Below are 19,036 nucleotides of genomic sequence, written 5' to 3'. Positions count from 1 at the left end.
TCGGTAAAAGTTTTTGTTAATCTTTTGGTTTATTTTTTAAATAAACCAAATGTCGTGATGTCGTGACCGATGTGTTTACAATTTTAATTTGGGCCAAAGCCTTTAAATAAGGTTTAACAATAAACAAATTTTACTATTTCTTGGTTTTAAGACAAATTTGGAGCAACACAGGCCTAAAACAAACATTTTGTGTATTGATGGCGTTCAGGACATGTTCGAGCAATTATAGCAAAAAAAAAAAAAAAAAAATACAATTAAAAACATCATATATATTTTGAGAAAAGAAGAACTTTGTTTTATTAATTGTATACAGGAAATATAACATCATTTTTGATCAGAGTGTCTGTAGATAAAGTGGAAGCATGATTTAATGAGACTTTCTGCAGTGAGAAGAATTTAGTTTAGCCTCCATTATTTTTATCAACCTGACCACTGAAACAAAAACATTTTAAAACCACAGTAACACAGAACATCAGTTACATAAAAATAACAACATTATAATCATAAAACTCGATCTTGACATTTAAAAAGGAGCAAAGTTGAAACGGAACCTAAAAACAAGAACAGGTCTGAAGTAATAATTTTTTTTTTAAATTTTCTTTAAAATGTATTTAAAATGTCCCAGAGGGATCAAACTCAATGATTTCAGTTTTTGCTGCAGCGAATTCCAGAAAGATGGAGCAGAAGAGGAGAAGGCCTTGTTTCCATGTTCTGTGCAAACTGAGGGGACACTAAAAGAAATAAAATCCTGTGACTTTATTGTCTTTGTGACATCTTAGAATATAGATAAGGGGACAGCAGGCCTAGGATGGATTTGTAAATAAAAGTATACCAGTGTAGAAATCTGCAGGTCCATAATAATGTCCAGTTTACCAGTGAGTATAGACTACAGAGGTCTGTGAGAGGTCTAATCATTCCTTCACAGGTGTTCCAGTTTCCACTGATAAGATCAGCCAGTACTTAAGCAGCAGGCTGGGATCAGATCTTCGCTGGAGCATCGAACCTTCTGGGTTAGATTCTCCGCCTCAGCGGCTAACCTAACTCATGCTCCTTATGCTAATCACATTCTCTGTTTGTGCCTACGACTCAGGTTTTTGCCACGCCACGACTACGGATCTAAAGAACTACTTACCTGGATAAACCACAGATACTTACCTCGCTGCAAACTGGCTCTTCTTCTGGACCTACTGGAACCACTCTGCTCCTCCTCGATGCCGCAACCCTCCTCTAGGACCTGTAAACAAACAAAGAGACATTGAAATCCTTGCGACCATCTTGGAACAGAATTGTACCCGAGACTCACCCAGTTCTCCTTCTCTTGCAGACTCCTCCAGAAACTGACCACTGTATATAGCTTCACCTGTAAATAAATGCACTTACCGTTATCCTCGTCTCCGTGTATGGTTTTGGTTTGCTCTCTGGACAGAAACTCTTGAGTTTATGACAGTAAACATATACTTTATTAAAGTGTTTATTTATATAAGATCAGGTATGGAGTAGTTTTTTTAACATCTAATATTGCTTCAAACATCACTGTCTGGTTCTAATCTGAGAGAAGCAGTGAGAGAAACCATCAGTCTTCATGTTGTATAAAATGAATAAACCGCTCACTGTTTTATTTATTATCTGCTCTTGTCTTTGTGTTTCTTTTTCAATAAATAATTGTGACAGAAGCTCTAGTCAGGGTGTTTTAATAACAGTTTTGACAACATTTTTACATTATTTGATGACAGATACACTTTTCAGAAATGCAGATAAAATTGAGAAAGTTTCTATAAAAATCTATAAAAATCCTTCACTGACTCACAAGAAGCTTGATCAACACAGAAAGATGTGTATGACTCGGCTTCTGTCTTTTTCACATTATTAATTATTAATGACTGTTTTGAAATTTTAACCATCTCTTTCTGGGGAGATTTATGAACTCCATACAGGCTGTGAAAAACAATAAAGGTGCTCTTATTTCTTTCCGGCTGCTGAACTCCCAGTAAACCTGAGTATCGGAGGTGTTTCCTGGATGAACTGACACGGCAGGGTGGCGTCATCGCAGAGAGATCCAGTCACTTCAGGTGCGACTTCAAGTCTTTGTGTCTTAAAACTGCTCACACATAAAATTCATACAAAAATCTGGGTAAAGGCCAACATAAATGGACAATAAAATTGATATATGTTTTTTTTACATGCAATGTGTCAAAGTGCAAAGAATTGTTTAATACAGAAAATGTGCAGCTATCAGCTATCAACTTTGTCATCAAGTTTGACAACCAAAATAATAACATGATTAAAAATACTTCAAAGTTCAAATCAGCTCCAGCAGAAGGGCAGATGATGTCCTGCAGATCTGCATTGTGCACAACTACAGACAGTGGGCAGAAAATCTATAGAAAATGTAAAATATTCCTGATTTGATCAGTTTTCAGATCAACATCATTTGAACGTAGAGCTGCAAAATGATTGATATTTCTGGTTTAAGTCAAAGACTGAAACATTCAATGTGATACCAACATGGAGGTGTCAGAAACATGATGATGAGCTGCTGGTTTCTGCAAACAGGAAACAAAAACCACACAATAAACTGTTTCCAACTGCAGTTTGATCCCAAACTGCAGACAAAACTCAGAGAGACACAATAAACTAGACAGTGATATGAGCTGTGTGTAGTGTTTTACAGGGATACAATTCATTTGCACTTGTGAAAAAGGGTCTTTTTTTAGTATTAGAGAAAGCTTTAATCAATTTCAGTCTCAAGTTATTCAGAAGAAGAAAGAGCTCTCTCAAGAACTGACCTTGACTCTGAAAGCTTATTTCACGTGACTGGTTTATATTCTACACTCACATTCTCCAGGCTCTGCTCCTGTGTTGTGTTTCTTTATTTGATGTTTGGTTTTACCCACATTTATATTTTTGTGCTGCTTCATGGCTGCATGTGTGGACCTAAGGACGGCAGACACACATTCAGCATAGGAGAGGAAAGGTGAAGGGAAGTTAACACAACTAAAGTTACTCTGAAACAAACAAAAAACTTTTAATTTTACTAATGAAACACTAAACTTTTCTTCAACCTTTCAGCAGTGTTGTTTGATACTGTGTTTTTACTGTGTCCTTACATTAATTGTTTAAAGCTGCACATTTTTATTTTGCATAACTATATTTAATAAAAAAAAAACCTTATTCATCCTAAAGTTTATTTTCATCTGCAGTTTGAATTATGTCTGTATTATTATCTTCTATGTCTGATTAGATTCAGCAAATTTTAATGATGATTTGATGGAACAACAAGATTTCTCTTGTTTAGAAAATTAGCATCAACACGAGTCGGTCTACAACCCTGAACTGCCAACATTCATCCCAGCAGATGCCTCAGACTGCAAGAGCTCTTCTGGCACATTTGCACTCAGATAACATTGAAAGCACTGTTGCTTTTGCATCCAGCACCATCTCCAAGCTCCTGCTTGTGTATGGGCTGTTGAAGGGAATGGAGATTCACACAAAACTACAGCTGATTAAAAAAAATAAAATCATAAACCACACATGAATGCAGCAAATTTATTTTAGCAACAAAGCTCTGTCCTCCAGCTCACTCAGCAAAAAACAGCTTTGTTCTGACAGCTCAGACTGAAATATAATTCCTGAATCTCGTCAATGTTCATCAAATTAAAATAAGAAGTAATCAAAATTAGAACACAAGATACTTTTTCACAGTGACACAAAATCTGTCGTTCTACAGCAGCTGTTTTTACGCCCACGACATGAAAAGAAAATGCGTCTTAAAATAGATACAAGAAAACTGCAAGAGAGAACGTTAACACTGAAGTATATGTTGCAGAACAAAGTCTTACTATTATTTTTATTTTTGTCTTCTTGTTTGTTTTTTATGTGGCTTTACGGAGGAGAAGCTTTGCTGCTTCAGTAAAGTTTTTAGCAAGTTTTGGCTACTTAAAAACAAAAATTGGAACGTCAAAATTGTGTGACCAATGTTTCAACATTTACCAAGAATATTAAATTTAACAAGAAAAGGCATCTGAATTAATGGTAGTGTTTGACTGACCATACAACATCAGCCTATAAGAAGCATTTGTTTCTTTTTTATTTATTTATTTTAGTCACTTCATATACATTTTTAAAAACTCAAAAAAGTAAAACAACTTTACCTACTGAGCACACATACCTTACCCAAACACGAGTTGTTCTCACCTTTAATGCAGCTATTTACAAAAATAAAGCAAGAATCAATCTGTCCAGTTTCACCATCTGGTCTGTTTATTTTAGGAGGAAAACACAACCAAAGGGGCCAAATGGCACATAATATATAACATATAATATGTAACAGACCTGATGAGAGATCTTCAGATAATATCTTCTTGCTTTCAGAGGTAAAGTGAAGATTGCATACATTTAAAAATAAATACAGGATTTTCTTTCTAACCCTAAATAAAGCTGTCACCATCTGATTATTTAAAGAACTGCAGTTTGTTTTAATTTCCATTTTAGACACTGAAAAATGGAAGTTTTAAGTTTTTTTCTATTAAAGTAGCTCTGTTTGAGTACAGTTCTGCCGTTTATGTTCAGATCTGTCTTTTATAACAAATAAAGTCAATAAACAACATAAATCATGTAACCAAACATCCTCCCATAAACGATCAACTCAAATCTATTCACCAGCAGTCCTAACAGTTTTAGATAAATTAGTGTTAACCAGTGTAACATAATCCAAGGCTGAGTTTTCTCATGTTTTAAAAGTGAGCATGTTGTGTTTGGTTTGTAGTTCTGGCAGTGAAAGAAAGAACAAGAGCAACAGCGACCTCAGGTGGTTGAACTGTTAAAACGTTGAGAAACTTTTGGTACAAAATGACTGAACTGTTGTTTAAAAGCGGATCCAAAACTCTTCGACCTGAAAAACACTTACATCATTATATTTTTAACAGAGTAAGAGACAGAGTGAAGACACGAAACAGGAACAGAAAACTGAATTAGTTTATAAAGGAGGAAGAAGCGTTCAGCATGATTCAAGAGTAACATTTTAAAAATATATCCAGATTGCTGAGTTTCATTACTGGACAACTAACAAAAGTGTGTAATATTAGATATAACAAACCAGTTGTTTCTTTTAACAATAGCCTATTAGACAAATGAAGCATTTAAATTAGGCATTTCACCAGGTTTCTAAGATTTATCACCCATCATCAGTAAGTTACACTGTCATGAATGTAAAAGTTATTTTAGTGACCGGTAATGACTTGTCAGTGAGTAATTTTGCTAAAGTTCTCGATTGTCATTGTTTGTAAAGAGCACTAACCACATGCAGAAGTCTGAAAGGCTGTTATCTGATTCTACATTTCCATTTAACTTGAACAAAGTTGCAGCAAACTCAATAAAACAAAGTGCAGCATGTAATGTAACCTCATAAACCATTACTGACCTTTAGCAATACTGAGTGCATCTAATGTGTGTGTTAAAAAAGCAGATGTGATTTAAAAAACTCTAGCCATCTAAAGTAGATTTGTTTGTTATTAGTATAAAGGTTAGTTTTATGTTGAGTGATACATATCAAACCCTGACTTTAATTATAACTTTAATAAAATTTAGTTCTGTTTCAGAACTCATTTAACTCTCTGACAGCTGCTGTGTTTCACAGGTTTTACCACAAGGTGTTTTTTTTAAATTACTTTATCTCAAATGTGCCCCTCCCCCCATTTCAAACTAATAATATACATGGTTTACATGCTTGTATGGCAAACCATACAAGTGTATTTAGTGTATTTATTCAATGTCATTGATATCAAGTGTCATTTTCTCCCTGTAGTTTGTGACTTTACTGTACTAGTTGGAAATTTAGGTGCACTAGTTCAACAACTACTTTTACTAGTACATTTAATTTAATTTTAATTTTAATTTTTGAATACAAATCATTCCTAGTAGTCAACTAGTGACAGTTGAATACGCACACTAGTTGACTAGTGTGATGTAAAATCAAAGTAGTTAACTAGTAAACCCTAAAATGTCAACTTGTTGACTAGTTGGCAAGTTTTTGTTCTTACTAGTTGACTAGTTACCTCTTAAGGCCAAATTTAGCTGCACTAGTTGACCAGCTGACATTATTTTAGGGGCACCTGTAAAGGCTCATTTGTTAAAGCTTTTTTAGCCTTCCTTGTCAACTAGTGTGGCTACAAAGTGTCAGCAAGTTTTGTGATATTTATTTATTCATTTACAAGTTTTTGTGGTCTATTCACAAAAGTGCAACAACTTGTTGTTGTGAAAACGTTGCTGTTTTACATCTCAGTAATTTGAAAGGAAAGAATGTCAGAATGAACTCCATTCAAACAGCATTTGTCGTATCTTCTCCATCTATTTCCTGTCATGAAATGTCTCTTTCTGAGAGAAATGAGAAATCAAAAACTTCTTGAAACCTTTGAAAACGTACAACTTTATTTAGCAACAAAATTACACAATTTTGCAACTGTAAGAGTTTACAGACTTGTACTTTTTAGTTTCTGTCTACAGAGTACTAAATTATTGCAAACAAAAGTGACACCACAGAATGAGCCCAGAGGACATCGCACACGTCTGTTGGCTGTTGTTCAATATCTCACGCCCACAGAATCACACTGGCAGGAAACGCTGACTGTAACGAGCGACTGACAGTGACTGCTGGTGTGAACAACTGCAGTGCTGTAAACCATACTTTGTCACTTTTTTTTGTTTTAACACAAAACACTGTGAGCCTGCTGCACCTGCTGACAATGTTGAGCAATGTTTTTCACAAGTTTAAGCCGACACAACAATGCATAAGAAAAGGCTGTCACTAAAACCTGTGAAACTCACCAACAGGGTTTAAAGTTCTTGGTTTGAACCTTTAGAGATGAAGGCACGATTTGGCACTAATGTTGCTGGAAATATGGCGATCAGCCACCACCGAAGGCAAAGCAGGGATAATGTTTTTGGTCGTGTGTGCTCGCATATTTGTTTGTTTACAGTGTTAGCAAAATATATCTTATTTAAATATTTAATAATTTTTTTGGCATACACTTTTGGCATATACCCTATTTGTCGTTGGCAAAATATCTCATGAACCACTGGACAAAATTTCACGAAACTCTCAGAAAATAACCGTTAGAAATGCATCTATAACTCATTTAAAACTTGGAGTCAACCCAATTAAAGATGGCCGGTACAGTTATTTAGTCTTGGCCAATATTAAAATGTTATAACTCAGTTAATTTTACACAAATTGAGATAGTTTTGTTTGTTTGCAGTGTTAGCAAACATTTACTTTACATACACAAGATCTTGCAATATAGTCGTAATTTTTAAGATTTGACCAAAACAACAATAACTCAGTCCCTTCTCAGCATAAAACAATCTCAGTTTAAAATTGCCATAAAAGGCAGTGGACAGTATGGCTGCATTCAAAGAATGATAGGCCCTTTAATTAACAATATATATTTTTTAACTTCTCATGGTTTTTGTTTTTGCAGATACTGAAAGGTGAGCGTGTCATATTAGAGTCCAGCTGGTTCTCCATTGAGAGGGCAAATTCTTCTTTTTTTAACATCTTTTCCTTCCACCATCTTCCTTTAATTGTTAAAAAATGAGGAAGAGGAACTTACTGTTAAGTGTTATGTTCCCCCTAAACTATGGCAGATCATGTGACATTTGGGCAGTTCTTGTTGTTACAGTTTTGCATTCATGATGAGTTGAAAGTTTGCAGAAAAAAGCTCACTGTGGATGATTTTGCCAGCACGTTACAGCCCTGCAATACAAACAACTGATCCACTCAGAAAACATGACAAAAACTTGTGCTGATTGTTTTTTTCTTTTTAGGTGATGAAGCTCCAGGGTGTAAACTGCATGCTGGCTGCTTAACTTTGCCATTTTGATCTTGTGTAAAACCTCAACTGTTGTGTGAAGTGTCTCAGCTCTTTGTGCAGATGTTTAAGAGCTTCAGAGAATGAAAGTCTGAGATTAAAGACGAGAACATTTCAACAACTATCAGATACAGTTTTACCATTCCTGAAGAAGACAGCACTAATCAGCTGTTTTCTATTGAAATGAGAACATTTTTATTTTAATATATTGTATTGTACATCAACAAGTGAAAGATGGAAAATTAAAATTAATTGAAAAATTAATTTTTTTTAAAAAATTTTATACAAATGTCTTACACACACAGAACTCCCAGAGCTATCTCCTGAGTTTTACAGCAGCACTATCAGGTAAAAATGTTTCTTTTCTTTTGACAAAATGCCTCCAAATCGTTTACATTCCTGTTGCTGGTTGGCATTCTTAAAGCATATTTGCAAGCTGCACCCACACATTACATGCATGCTGATATGATGATCTTATCATTTTGCTCAGTCATGAGAGTACAAACAGAGTGTGAGCAACAATTACAGGAAACCTGTAATAAGTTCCAGAAACCTGCTGTGAAAGTCACACTCTACATACAGAGTCACAGTTGGAGCTCTGATATAAAATTTTGACCTCGGAGTACATGACATTATCAACCTGCATCGTTTCTTTGGGCTCTTCTTTAATGGATGAAGAAGCAGAATCTCTGAATAGTTTCCGCCTGACTTGGGAATAGACTATTTCCTGTAAAGAAGAGAGTGAGAAAAGGTTGGGGCATTATCATCATGACGTTTTATTTTTATTACACGTTTTTAATTTACGTTTACAACACAAGTACTATCAGACTGGATAGTTCAGACCCAGATGCAGATAACACAGAGAGCTCAAGAAAACTAAACTTATTTATTAAAGTGAACAAAAACAAAAGCTGTGGTGTGCATGGCAGCAAAAAAAAAAAAGAAGAACCTAAATACAGAAAGTCATGAGATGAAGCAAACCAAAATGTTGCATGAGACCAACAATGAAGGGAAGGAAATGACTGAATATAAAGGCTGTGGGTGAGAGGAAGATTAACAGCAGCTGAGACTAACGGGTAACGGGAAAAAGGTGAAGTGAATGATGGCACAAGGAACACAGGGCACAAGCAGCAGAAGAATATACACACTATGAAACACACGGAATAAACTATACACAGGGATCACAAGAAACCAAAAAAACATAAAAATCCAAGATAAAAAAATAACTTATAATTCCCAAATCCTGACAAGAACATTATTCAGAAAACCCATTGAATCAGCTCTAAACTCACCGGCTCTTTTACAATAAAAGATGGTTGGGTTAGACTTGCCCCCCGACCAGATGTGTCTGTAAGACAAAAAAAGCTTTAATTAAGGAACTGAAACTAATCCAAAAGATAAATTCATCAAATGTGTTAGTCTAAAGAGAGTGAGAGCAGACTTGTGTGTTTGTTTTCACCTATAAGGACTTGAAGCCTGCTGGCAGAGTCACTTCTACAAAACAAAACCAAAAGGTTAAGATTAAATTTCTAAATTTAACCTAAACTTAAAAGACTAAAAAAAATACACCCTCAGTTTAGATACAGAAGAAAGTCAAGGGCTACAAATCAGAAAAATATTGAGTATTTGTCATGAGATATCAGGAAAGAGTCACAACAACAGGAGTCAAAATGTATTAGGGCTAATGTTAATGTTAAAACAAGCTTTTAGGATTAATTTTAGTCTCTCCTGCTTTAAAGATACATCCCCAGAAGTCCTCACAAACCTTCTGATGAAGATGAGGTAACCTACGGCTGCCAGGATCACTAACAGCACTACAGAAGCAGTGATGACTGCAGCAGTTATCTCTGCTGATAACGGCATGTGGTTCTTCTCCTCTTTCGGATTCTGTTCTGGAATTACAAAGATGTCACATGAATTTATTTCAAGTAGGGCCATGATGGTATGGCAGTAAATATTTGATCTGATTATCAAATTTACAGTAGTCAATTAGAATACAGAATCATTTTATACAACATGCAACACAGCACAATAATCGATGATAAATATTATTAATGTTTTTGTTGCTAAGACCATCTAAATGGTCACATGTCAAAATAACTGAAAAAATGGAAAACATGATTTTTTACGGTGGCCACCATGAATTTTTAAGTGTAAAGACTCAGTACTATAATTTTTCTCCTCACTCATTGCTACTTGCTCAAGAAGAACAGTCAAGAAAATATAAGCCAATGAGGTACAAATCAAATCATGATTTAAACAATCTCCAGTTTTATTATTATTATTTTTTTTAGCTGTCCTTAGATTTGGAACAGTTTGCCATCAGCAAGATACAACCACCAGACTGGTTTGTATCTAATTAGGAATTGTGCTCATACTTTATAAAGATGAATTTCTTACTCACCAACAACAGTAAGTTTGGTCGTTCCTTCAAGTGCACCACCTGGAAAGCTGACAATGCTGCAGGTGTACAACCCTTCATCCGTCTTTTCCACATCAGTAATTGTCAATGACTGTTCTGAAATATTTACTCTGCCCTTTAGAGGGGATTCATGAATACTTATTCCATATTGAATGTTAAAGACAATAATGCTGTTTTTATTCCCTTCTGGCTGTGTAAAATCCCACTGAATCTGAGTTATTTTGGTTTCTTCTTGTGATTGGATCTGGCACGGCAGGGTGACGTTATCGCCAAGGGATCCAGTTACTCCGGGAGGGACATTCAGTTTTCGTGCCTCAGAAACTGTTTTTGTTTTTTTTTTTAACATGATAACAAGAGAGAAGAAAAAGTAAAGATAAGAAATCTAATCCACAATCTTAAACCAGTAATTTTATTGTATAAGTTTTGTAAGTTAATAAATTTATGCCAAACACATGCAGCACGGTTTACTGAAAAATAATTAACTGTTATCTGGATGTCATTTTTCAAAACTTGTATAAATAAAGTTAATTTTTAATTAAGTACATTAACTGTTACTGTCCTGAAATTACGATGATGAATGCTGCAAAAATCTCTACTAGTTTCAAATATTCAGAACCATTAAAGTTTAAAAACGGTCATTTTACCTGGAAGTAAAGTGATGGAAATCAGGTCCAGAAGCAGGTGAGATAATTTGTTGCAGCTTTTCATTCTGCACAACTACAGATGGTGAAAATAACACCAAGAAATCAAAACTCCTCTCAGACAATAATATTCCTGATTCTGTTGGTCACATTTTAAGTCAACTAAATACAACAACAACTTACCAAGTTACACACAGGCGGCTCTGAAGACTTTTACTTCTGGGTCAGAGACATGCAGCACATGGGAACAAAAGAAAAGTTACTAATTTATGAGCATCTGAGGCAAAGCTCTGAAAACTCATGTCTGCAAAGAGGAACAAAAACAAATAAACCATTAAAGAAGGAACTCCCCACAGAAGTTCTGCAAAAAAAAAACCACAGTCTCTGTCTGATTATAGGAGCGTGTAAATCATTTCTGTTTTCTGCAGGTTAAAAAACAACTTACTCAACTTTGTCTTGAAAATGAAAAAGGTGGGTGCATGATGCTTGTCAGAGGAATTGTGTCTCTCAAACAATCAAACTGAATTTAAGAAAGAAAAAAAAAAACTTTCAGATGGCTGTTGTGTCACCTGAGTGATCGACCTGCATCTTGTGCAACAGCGACTTCTTGTGATCAAATCGATGTACTGTTGAGTCTACAGCTACATCAGGGTTACAGATGTCAACAGGTAAAAGCACAGACATTTTTAAAGATGGCTCAAATTCTTAATTCATTCAACAGAAATACCCTAAAAGGATAAATACACTGCAAGAAAAACTAATACAATTCAAGATAAAAGTCAAATATTTGTATTGATGTGATATTTATCACCTCAGCTAATTAATCTGAGAACACTTTTCCCTTTTATTTTGTTATCTAGGTCACTTGTGCTTAGTTACACTTTGACTGTAATTACTTTATATAAGTTTGACTTTGACCCCAAACTGACTTGGACAGTTTGAATATATAATTATCTTTTTTTACAACTGGCCCAAACAAAACCTCAAACAAACTTTCGTTTCTTTTTTTAGTTCAGTCTGATAAAACATTGACTATGAATGAAGTTCTCTTTTCTTTAAAGCAACATAATTCTACAAAATTATAAACTAGCCGAGAGAATTAAAAAAGGTATGTGAGAAAATAAAATTTAAGTGAAAGTATAGAATTAGAATTTATCATCATAGCACAGAATAGAACAAGAATAAATGTAATGTTAAATGCAGAGACCACATAAACAAAGCGTTCATAAATTCCTCCTTAAGTCGACAATAATTTCTTTAGTTTTTGTGGTAGATTCAGCACGTTGTTTGAAAAGCACCACTCCATCACTTCCTGACACCAGGCTGAGTGATGGCAGTTATTTATTAGGATAAAATTAAATTTTAAAAAGGACATTTTCTGAAGTTTAAATTAATGGCAATAATTGTTCCATGACTGAATTTATTTGTTCTTTTTTCCCACACCAGGTCTTCAGAACTGTTGACAAACTGAGGTTAACACTCTCCTGTGGCCTCAGAGGTTGTTTGCCTGATAGCCTGTGGGTTGGTGGTTGTTTCCTGTTTCAGTGACTCTGTCCTGACCGCAGCTGCTCACAGATCACTTATTATTAGAGTAACAATGATCAGATGACTCTCAAATGAATTAAAATGCTTGTTTTAAAACCGGAAAAAGTCTAAAACAACAGAAAGAGAAAGAAGCCATTGTTAATTTTTTTTTAAACATTAATCAAACAGCTAGGATGATGGCAAATAAGTTTGTTTCTACATTTACATTGTTTAAAATTCAGGTAAGTGAGTGTTGGTTCTGATTGAGAAACAGACCTAAATAATTTCCACCATTGATAGTCACTTGAATAAATTCACCCACTCCAGAAAAAAACTGAAGACTGAAAAAAAGGGTAGGTGACATTTGTTTAAACCTTAGAAAAGGTTGTACAGCATTCATACGTTAAACAGACATATAAAAAGTGCTCATTAACAGACAGCATTTTTGCCATTTTATAAACTGAAAATACATTTGGAATAAACTCAGTGGTTATTTTATTTGTTCAAGAAGATTTGGTTATTTTATTTTTGGCAAAGAAACTTGAAGAAAAAAATCAAAACAAAAAGGTGTTCTCAATCCTGGGCTGTTTGTGGATCACTAGGATCACAATGTCTGTGTGGTAATGAAGCAACTTTTGGACTTTGTGCTACCTGTAAGGGAAATTCTGACTTTTTTCAAGAAAAAAACAAACATTCACACATTTAGATTTTAGAAACTGTGATGTATGTGTTGATGATGTAATAAATAATCTCAACTGCTCTGTGTGAAAAACGTCGGTCACTTTATTTTCAAACCACACTGACCTCCAGTTCACTCAGGGGCTGTTGGTCATTTATTATAACAGAAAACAAGTTTATAACAATATGATTTGTAAGCAGCTGCAAACACAAACTGTTGTTGCACCTACCAGTTAATGTTTGATTCAGGAGATATAAATCAACAGTTAAACAGTCAGGATTACTGATATGATGGCACCATATTCATTTTATTATCCAATCAAAAATATTTCTCCACAAAATGCTGTTTTTGTAGCTATTCAGATGATTTTTATTCCATGTGAGGTTTTCACTTTATTTCAGGTGTCTTATCAGTCCACAAAGTCAAAACATTTAATGAGAAGTGCATTATGATGACTTTACTGCATTACGGGAGGGAACCTGAGGAAAAAAAAAACATGTCAATATATATGCTTGGAAGTTATTACTGATAAATATTATTTCATTTTATTTAATTCACCTGCTGTTTTCACATCAACTCTCTCAGAGTAAATCCACAGATAACCAAAGCTGAAAACGACCAGCAGGGAGCGCTGCAGGACGCTGCAGGTGGTAAAGAGAACAGTCAGAATGCCTCATTCTTCCCAAAAATAGGAAACAGAAGCAAAAGTTGCACATCTAATTATAAAATCTCTCACCTCTCAGATTCAGAACTGCAGAGTTTTCCTTCATGGTCAGCATATTTCTGGCAGTGCAGGTATAATTCCCAGTATTTCTCACCTCTAACTTCTCTATAACATACAGGGAATTATTGACATTTGTTTTGTTGCCGTTAAACATCCAGCTGAAGTGTGCCGGTGGAACAGAGGCTGCTGTGCATTGCAGTGTCACTCTGTGGCCAGGTGAAGCTTCGGATGGTCCAATAATTGATGTGTTATATGGTCCATCTGCACAGAAAAGCCATAAAGTTCTGTCCTGTACTCATATGTCTTAAAGAACTGCAGTAAATCATCAGTTTTTCAGTTAGTTTTCACTCTCTGTGCACCCACTGTACTTACAGCTGACAGTGAGATTTAGAGTTGCCGTCGTGGTGCTGACTGGGCTGCTGAGTCGACACTCGTAGACGCCTCGGCTGGAGCTGAAGACAGGTCGAAGGAACACCGTCCTGTTGTCCGCTGATAAGCTGACGCTGTCACTGAGCTGAAGAGAACGGCCGTCCTTCATCCACTCTTTGGTGCTGATGGAGCCGGAGGCCTCACAGCTCAGGTTCGTGGAGCTTTGACCTTCTATCAGGACGGCTGCAGGGCGGCGGATGGTGGCTCCAGTTATCGGTACTGGATATGGATAAAAAGTGTCAGCTTAGTAAACAATACAGCAAAATACCATAACAGTTAAAATGATTGTTTTAACTCAACATTTATAATAATAATAATGAACAAATCACCTACCTATCAACATGTCATTGTGAAACATTGTTATTGTTATTGTGAAACATAAGCTTTTCTCAAATACAGAATTTAGACTCTTTAAATATAATTTTTGCTGTAAAAAAATAATTTTAACATTTTGTCAAGTACTAGTCTAATTAGATGGGGATTCATTTCCTAAAATACAGAACAAGTAGCTTTAAAATGGTTCATTTCTTCCCCTAATTTACCTTTTTTCTGACCACCATTTAATTTAAAATTTATTAAAACACAAAAATGTTGATTAATTGGGAGTAATGGTCAAACATCAAATGTTTACTGAATTAAAGTCATCATCTTTTATTTAGTAAGTGAATAAAAGTTTTAGTTTGAAGTCCTTTCTCTGTCAGGAATATGTCCACAGAATAACTGATCAATCTGAAAGTCTTTTCCATCATTTTGTAAAATTTTTACTAATATTAGGAGGAATATTCATTGGAAAACTGTCTCTATTACATTTTTTTCTTACTTTTCTGTCATTCTCCTATTTATTTATTTATTTTGTTGCACATTGCCCCTAAAAGGCTTACCATACACATTGAGGGTGGTCTTCCCGAGTTTCTGCAGCCCCCCATCAGGTGTGACAGTGAGTGTGTAGTCCCCGCTGTCCTCCAGCACCAGGTTTCTGAGCTCCAGGGCTCCTGTGGCTCGATCTAATGAGATCCTGTTGGCGTATCCAGGCTCGCTGATGTTGACGCTCGTGGAAGTGATGATGTTCACGCCTCTGAAGCTCCAGCTGACAGACAGAAACGGACTCTGTGTGAGGCTGAGGGTGGTGGGGAACTTCACTGTGCCTGCTACAGCCCCACTCAGGGGACCTGGGGGTAAAATACCCTGACCTGCACACACACCTGATTAACACAAAAATGAAACTTCACACTTTAAAAACTCTGTAAGCTTGACTTGATAAAAATGCTTTTTAAAAAGATTAATTTTACATCTGAAGAAAAATTTACCTGATAACAAAAGCATCACAGCAGTTGAGACGAAGCTCCTGTCCATGGTTAAAACTTATCCTAAATAAGTCACAGGAGCTCCAGCTCTTTTATTCTTACACATGACCAACTCCAGCCCCCCGCTCTATCATGAAAAACACAAAGAATGTTTACTTTCTGTGCAGGAACACCAAACTTCCTCTGAGTACACACCGTCACAAGATACCTGCTCTCAGGTTGGGGGAGTTTCAGCAGAAAAGTACTGTGTCCCTCACTAAATAAATAAAAAAACAATTTGATTCGGATTTATTATTTCTTATTGTAAAAAACATTGAAACTAAGAAATAAGGAACCAACAGATCTTAGCTAGCTTATCAAATAAAATTTACTACCAATTTTCCTCTTTCCTCTCCACTTTGTTGACAAAAATGTACAAATATGAAGTTAAATAATTTTAGAGTCATGAATATGAGTATGAAAAATATAAAATATTCTGCACAGATAGTGAGTAGGCATGACTTTTAGTAATGGCTATATTATGAAGACATGAATATTACTGTGAGAAATCTACAGACTCTAAAATTAGTTTAGTCTTTGATTAGCACTGAACATAAAATCTACATTTAGATTTTACTAATATTATCATAACTTATTATGACAATTCATGGATATCAGTGTATTATAAAATATATATATAATCTGTAAATGAGAGGGTGAAGGTGGAAAGTGACTCATGTTGTCGGTGGGGTTTCCATCAGGTTTATGAGCTCCTCAGACTTGAGTAAAGTGGATGTTTCAGGTCTCCTTCAGGGCTCCTGTTTGTGGAGCTGCAGTGATCCGATGAATTCCTTCAGGAGGAGGATCAAAGACGTCCAGGAGACACGCAGCCTCCGTCAGACAGGTTTCCAAACAGATAGCCTCCTTCAAAGCCTAAAAAACTAACTGAATTATAAATAAATTAAAAAGAAAATTAAAACAATGATTTATAGATAAATAAACAGCACACTGCATTTAATTTGATAATCCAGAATAAATTAAAATATTTTGATGTAAAATTACCTGAAACAAAGTGGTGACAAAGTGTTTTAGATCTCTATAATTACATGCATGTGAATGTACAGAATGGGAGGGGAGTTATTATACCTTCCGGATCTTTAGAACAATGTGCTTTTGTCAGTGGAACTCACTGTAAATATGATGTTACTCAACTTCTTTTGTAGTTTTTTACATTAAGTAACGGAGTCAACGTGTCTCTTTGAGGGGGTGACTGATGCAAGAGTCACAAGGCTAATGTTTGACTTTACAACTAAAATATATTTCTGTTTGTGATTAAAGGCTGAAAATGTAAAAAACATAAAATAACTAAAATGAGGTAATTACATTTTTGATGCAATCTAAACATCTGAGATTCCGACTGGAGAGACCAGAGCTCCTCCTGCAGGAAGAAAGATGCAACAATTTTACCTTGGAAGTCAAAAAACAACATTACAACTAAATACATCAGTTTTGTTCCACTTTATCATTTTAACAAAGCTTCATTTGATTACAGTTTACTACAGAAACTGGTATTTTACTCTGTATAAAATTCATTTTTCTTGTATGAGGTCATTCAGGGCAACTTTATGAGCTTTGAGCAGACTTATCGGCTACTTTCCAGGAACTCTACTGTACAGAAATGTTCTGAAATGCAGACAGAAACCTCCGAAAAACAAATACACCACACCTCCACCCCATCTACCCCCATACCAACACACAGATGAGTGTTCAACACAAGCATGGTACATTAAATGACACAAATGCAACGTATTGTTTCATGAATAAATTCTTTAAAATACATAATTGTTGTAATAAAAACCAAAAAAAATCTTAAAGGAAAAGCATGTTTTTCCAGTTTAAAAGCAGGAGAGTGACATTTATAAAAGTGCCAAAATGACAAAGAAAATGCAGCTCATATAGATATAATATTAAAGATATTTACAGTATTTAAAAACACTTAGTTTGACAAGTTAGTGTTGTTGTCACTTATGAACAGAGTCAATTTAAAACAACTCTGCTGTTGTTTATTTATATTTTATCAATGTTGCTTGCACCATATATTACTCAAACACCAGTATGTTTCATTAATGATTTTTTTTTTTTGCATTAATAATTAGTGAAACCAACACAATTACATTCTTGAAGTTACTGTGATCAATGGAATAATCTGTGTTGAAATCAGAGCAGAGCTGAAACATCAGAGATGGGACTTTTTCTACTTTTCTGGTCTGTTTATTCCAGGAAAACCATAAACACCTTAAAGCAAACAGGACTCCACCTGCCTTTTTAACCCTCCTGTGACCTTCGGGTCAAATGGACCCAAAGTTACGAGGGCTTTTCTTCCTCTCTTCAGTTACGAGAGCTTCAGGAGGATTCAAAGTGCTCTAATTGTTGCTGACAGAGTCATGGAGGCCTTTCTTCAGGTTGAACCGTGTCTGAAACAGCAGCTTGTGGCTGCTGAACGTCGCTCTGCTACTGGGACACAGTTTGAAATAATGTAATATCTATTTTTTTATAATCAAATCTTAAACTTTAAATGTCTGAGGCATGACTGTGTTTAGAAGGTTCTGCAGCTGGATTTGTGTGAATTATTGCAGTAATTGTATAAATGTTGATTCAGCATTCACACCATTGTTTTTTATTTTCTTGTACATTTTTTTGCAATCTAACCAGGTTACTTCTTCTTACTTTGTGCTAATTTAGTCATTTACAAACCAAAACATTCAGCTCATTTAGGATTCAGGTGATATGATTTCTGTTTTTTTCTAACTTTAATTGTTTTATCATACATAACAATTAATAATTTTCTTTTATCTGTAATAAAGATTGCAAGTCAGCATATTTTTAGGAAACAACAGAAGAGAAAAATTATAAACTTACCCAAACGATTAGGTAGTTTGTCAATTAGGATTATTATTTTTGAAAGTGATGAAGTTAATTTGCTTATTTGGGAGCATGGATTTAAAGGAAAATAAAATTTTAGTTATCTCACTGAAACTAAATTGAAGGCCGCAGCATTCCTTGAAGGAAAGCTTTTTGTTTACTGCCTTTCATGCCAGAGTTTTACACTAAAATCACCTAAGTTGAGAAATGGAGTTATAATTATCTCTCTCTTGATCTGTTAACCCTTGGAGTATGTGTTGTGAATGACTGTCAGCTACTACCACACTGTTTCCATTTGAATCTGGGTCTGAATCAGATTTATAATATAGACTAGTTTTTCTTTGGTATAGTGGCTTTAAAGGAATTTTGTTGTATATATACATATATATATATATATATATATAAAAATCCCTTCTCACCCTCCGCGGGTGGTCTTTGTTTCATCCTCTGAGCTCGGGTCCTCTACCAGAGGCCTGGGAGCTTGAGGGTTCTGCGCAGTATCTTGGCTGTGCCTAGAACTGCACATTTCTGGACTGAGATGTCTGAT

At 35.1% G+C, this 19,036-nt stretch overlaps 2 protein-coding genes across 4 annotated transcripts in view; both read right to left on the bottom strand.

Annotated features, from left to right (window-relative positions):
* Nucleotides 1–6,405: 6,405 nt before the first annotated feature.
* LOC108235486 (junctional adhesion molecule-like) lies at nt 6,406–11,427 on the bottom strand. Of its 3 annotated transcripts, none has more exons than XM_037980094.1 (8): nt 11,374–11,427; nt 11,112–11,147; nt 10,932–11,004; nt 10,270–10,608; nt 9,631–9,757; nt 9,325–9,359; nt 9,158–9,213; nt 6,406–8,592 (listed from the first exon to the last, which is right to left on the bottom strand). In XM_037980094.1, exons 3-8 carry the CDS (start codon nt 10,993–10,995, stop codon nt 8,431–8,433), a joined length of 783 nt encoding a protein of 260 aa, XP_037836022.1. In that variant the 5' UTR covers nt 10,996–11,004; nt 11,112–11,147; nt 11,374–11,427; the 3' UTR covers nt 6,406–8,430. The 3 variants fall into 3 exon arrangements, with proteins under 3 accessions (XP_037836022.1, XP_037836021.1, XP_017271007.1); XM_037980093.1 differs by having other exon boundaries at nt 11,112–11,232; nt 11,374–11,424; XM_017415518.3 differs by lacking the exon at nt 11,374–11,427 and having other exon boundaries at nt 11,112–11,291.
* Nucleotides 11,428–13,098: 1,671 nt separating this feature from the next.
* LOC108235368 (carcinoembryonic antigen-related cell adhesion molecule 5) overlaps nt 13,099–19,036 on the bottom strand; it is a 14,312-nt gene continuing 8,374 nt past the window's right edge. Inside the window, exons 11-16 of the mRNA XM_037980316.1 lie at nt 15,592–15,645; nt 15,166–15,486; nt 14,228–14,503; nt 13,868–14,116; nt 13,690–13,772; nt 13,099–13,610 (exon numbers count right to left, since the gene is read on the bottom strand). Of these exons, the coding sequence (XP_037836244.1) occupies nt 13,699–13,772; nt 13,868–14,116; nt 14,228–14,503; nt 15,166–15,486; nt 15,592–15,645 (974 nt within the window). The 3' untranslated portion in view covers nt 13,099–13,610; nt 13,690–13,698. The remainder of the gene's footprint in view (nt 13,611–13,689; nt 13,773–13,867; nt 14,117–14,227; nt 14,504–15,165; nt 15,487–15,591; nt 15,646–19,036) is intronic.

This window comes from Kryptolebias marmoratus, linkage group LG16 (assembly GCF_001649575.2).
Source record: "Kryptolebias marmoratus isolate JLee-2015 linkage group LG16, ASM164957v2, whole genome shotgun sequence".
Lineage (NCBI taxonomy): Eukaryota > Metazoa > Chordata > Actinopteri > Cyprinodontiformes > Rivulidae > Kryptolebias > Kryptolebias marmoratus.
The sequence above is the reverse complement of the archived record's forward strand: the minus strand, read 5'-3'. Positions and strand labels throughout refer to the sequence as shown.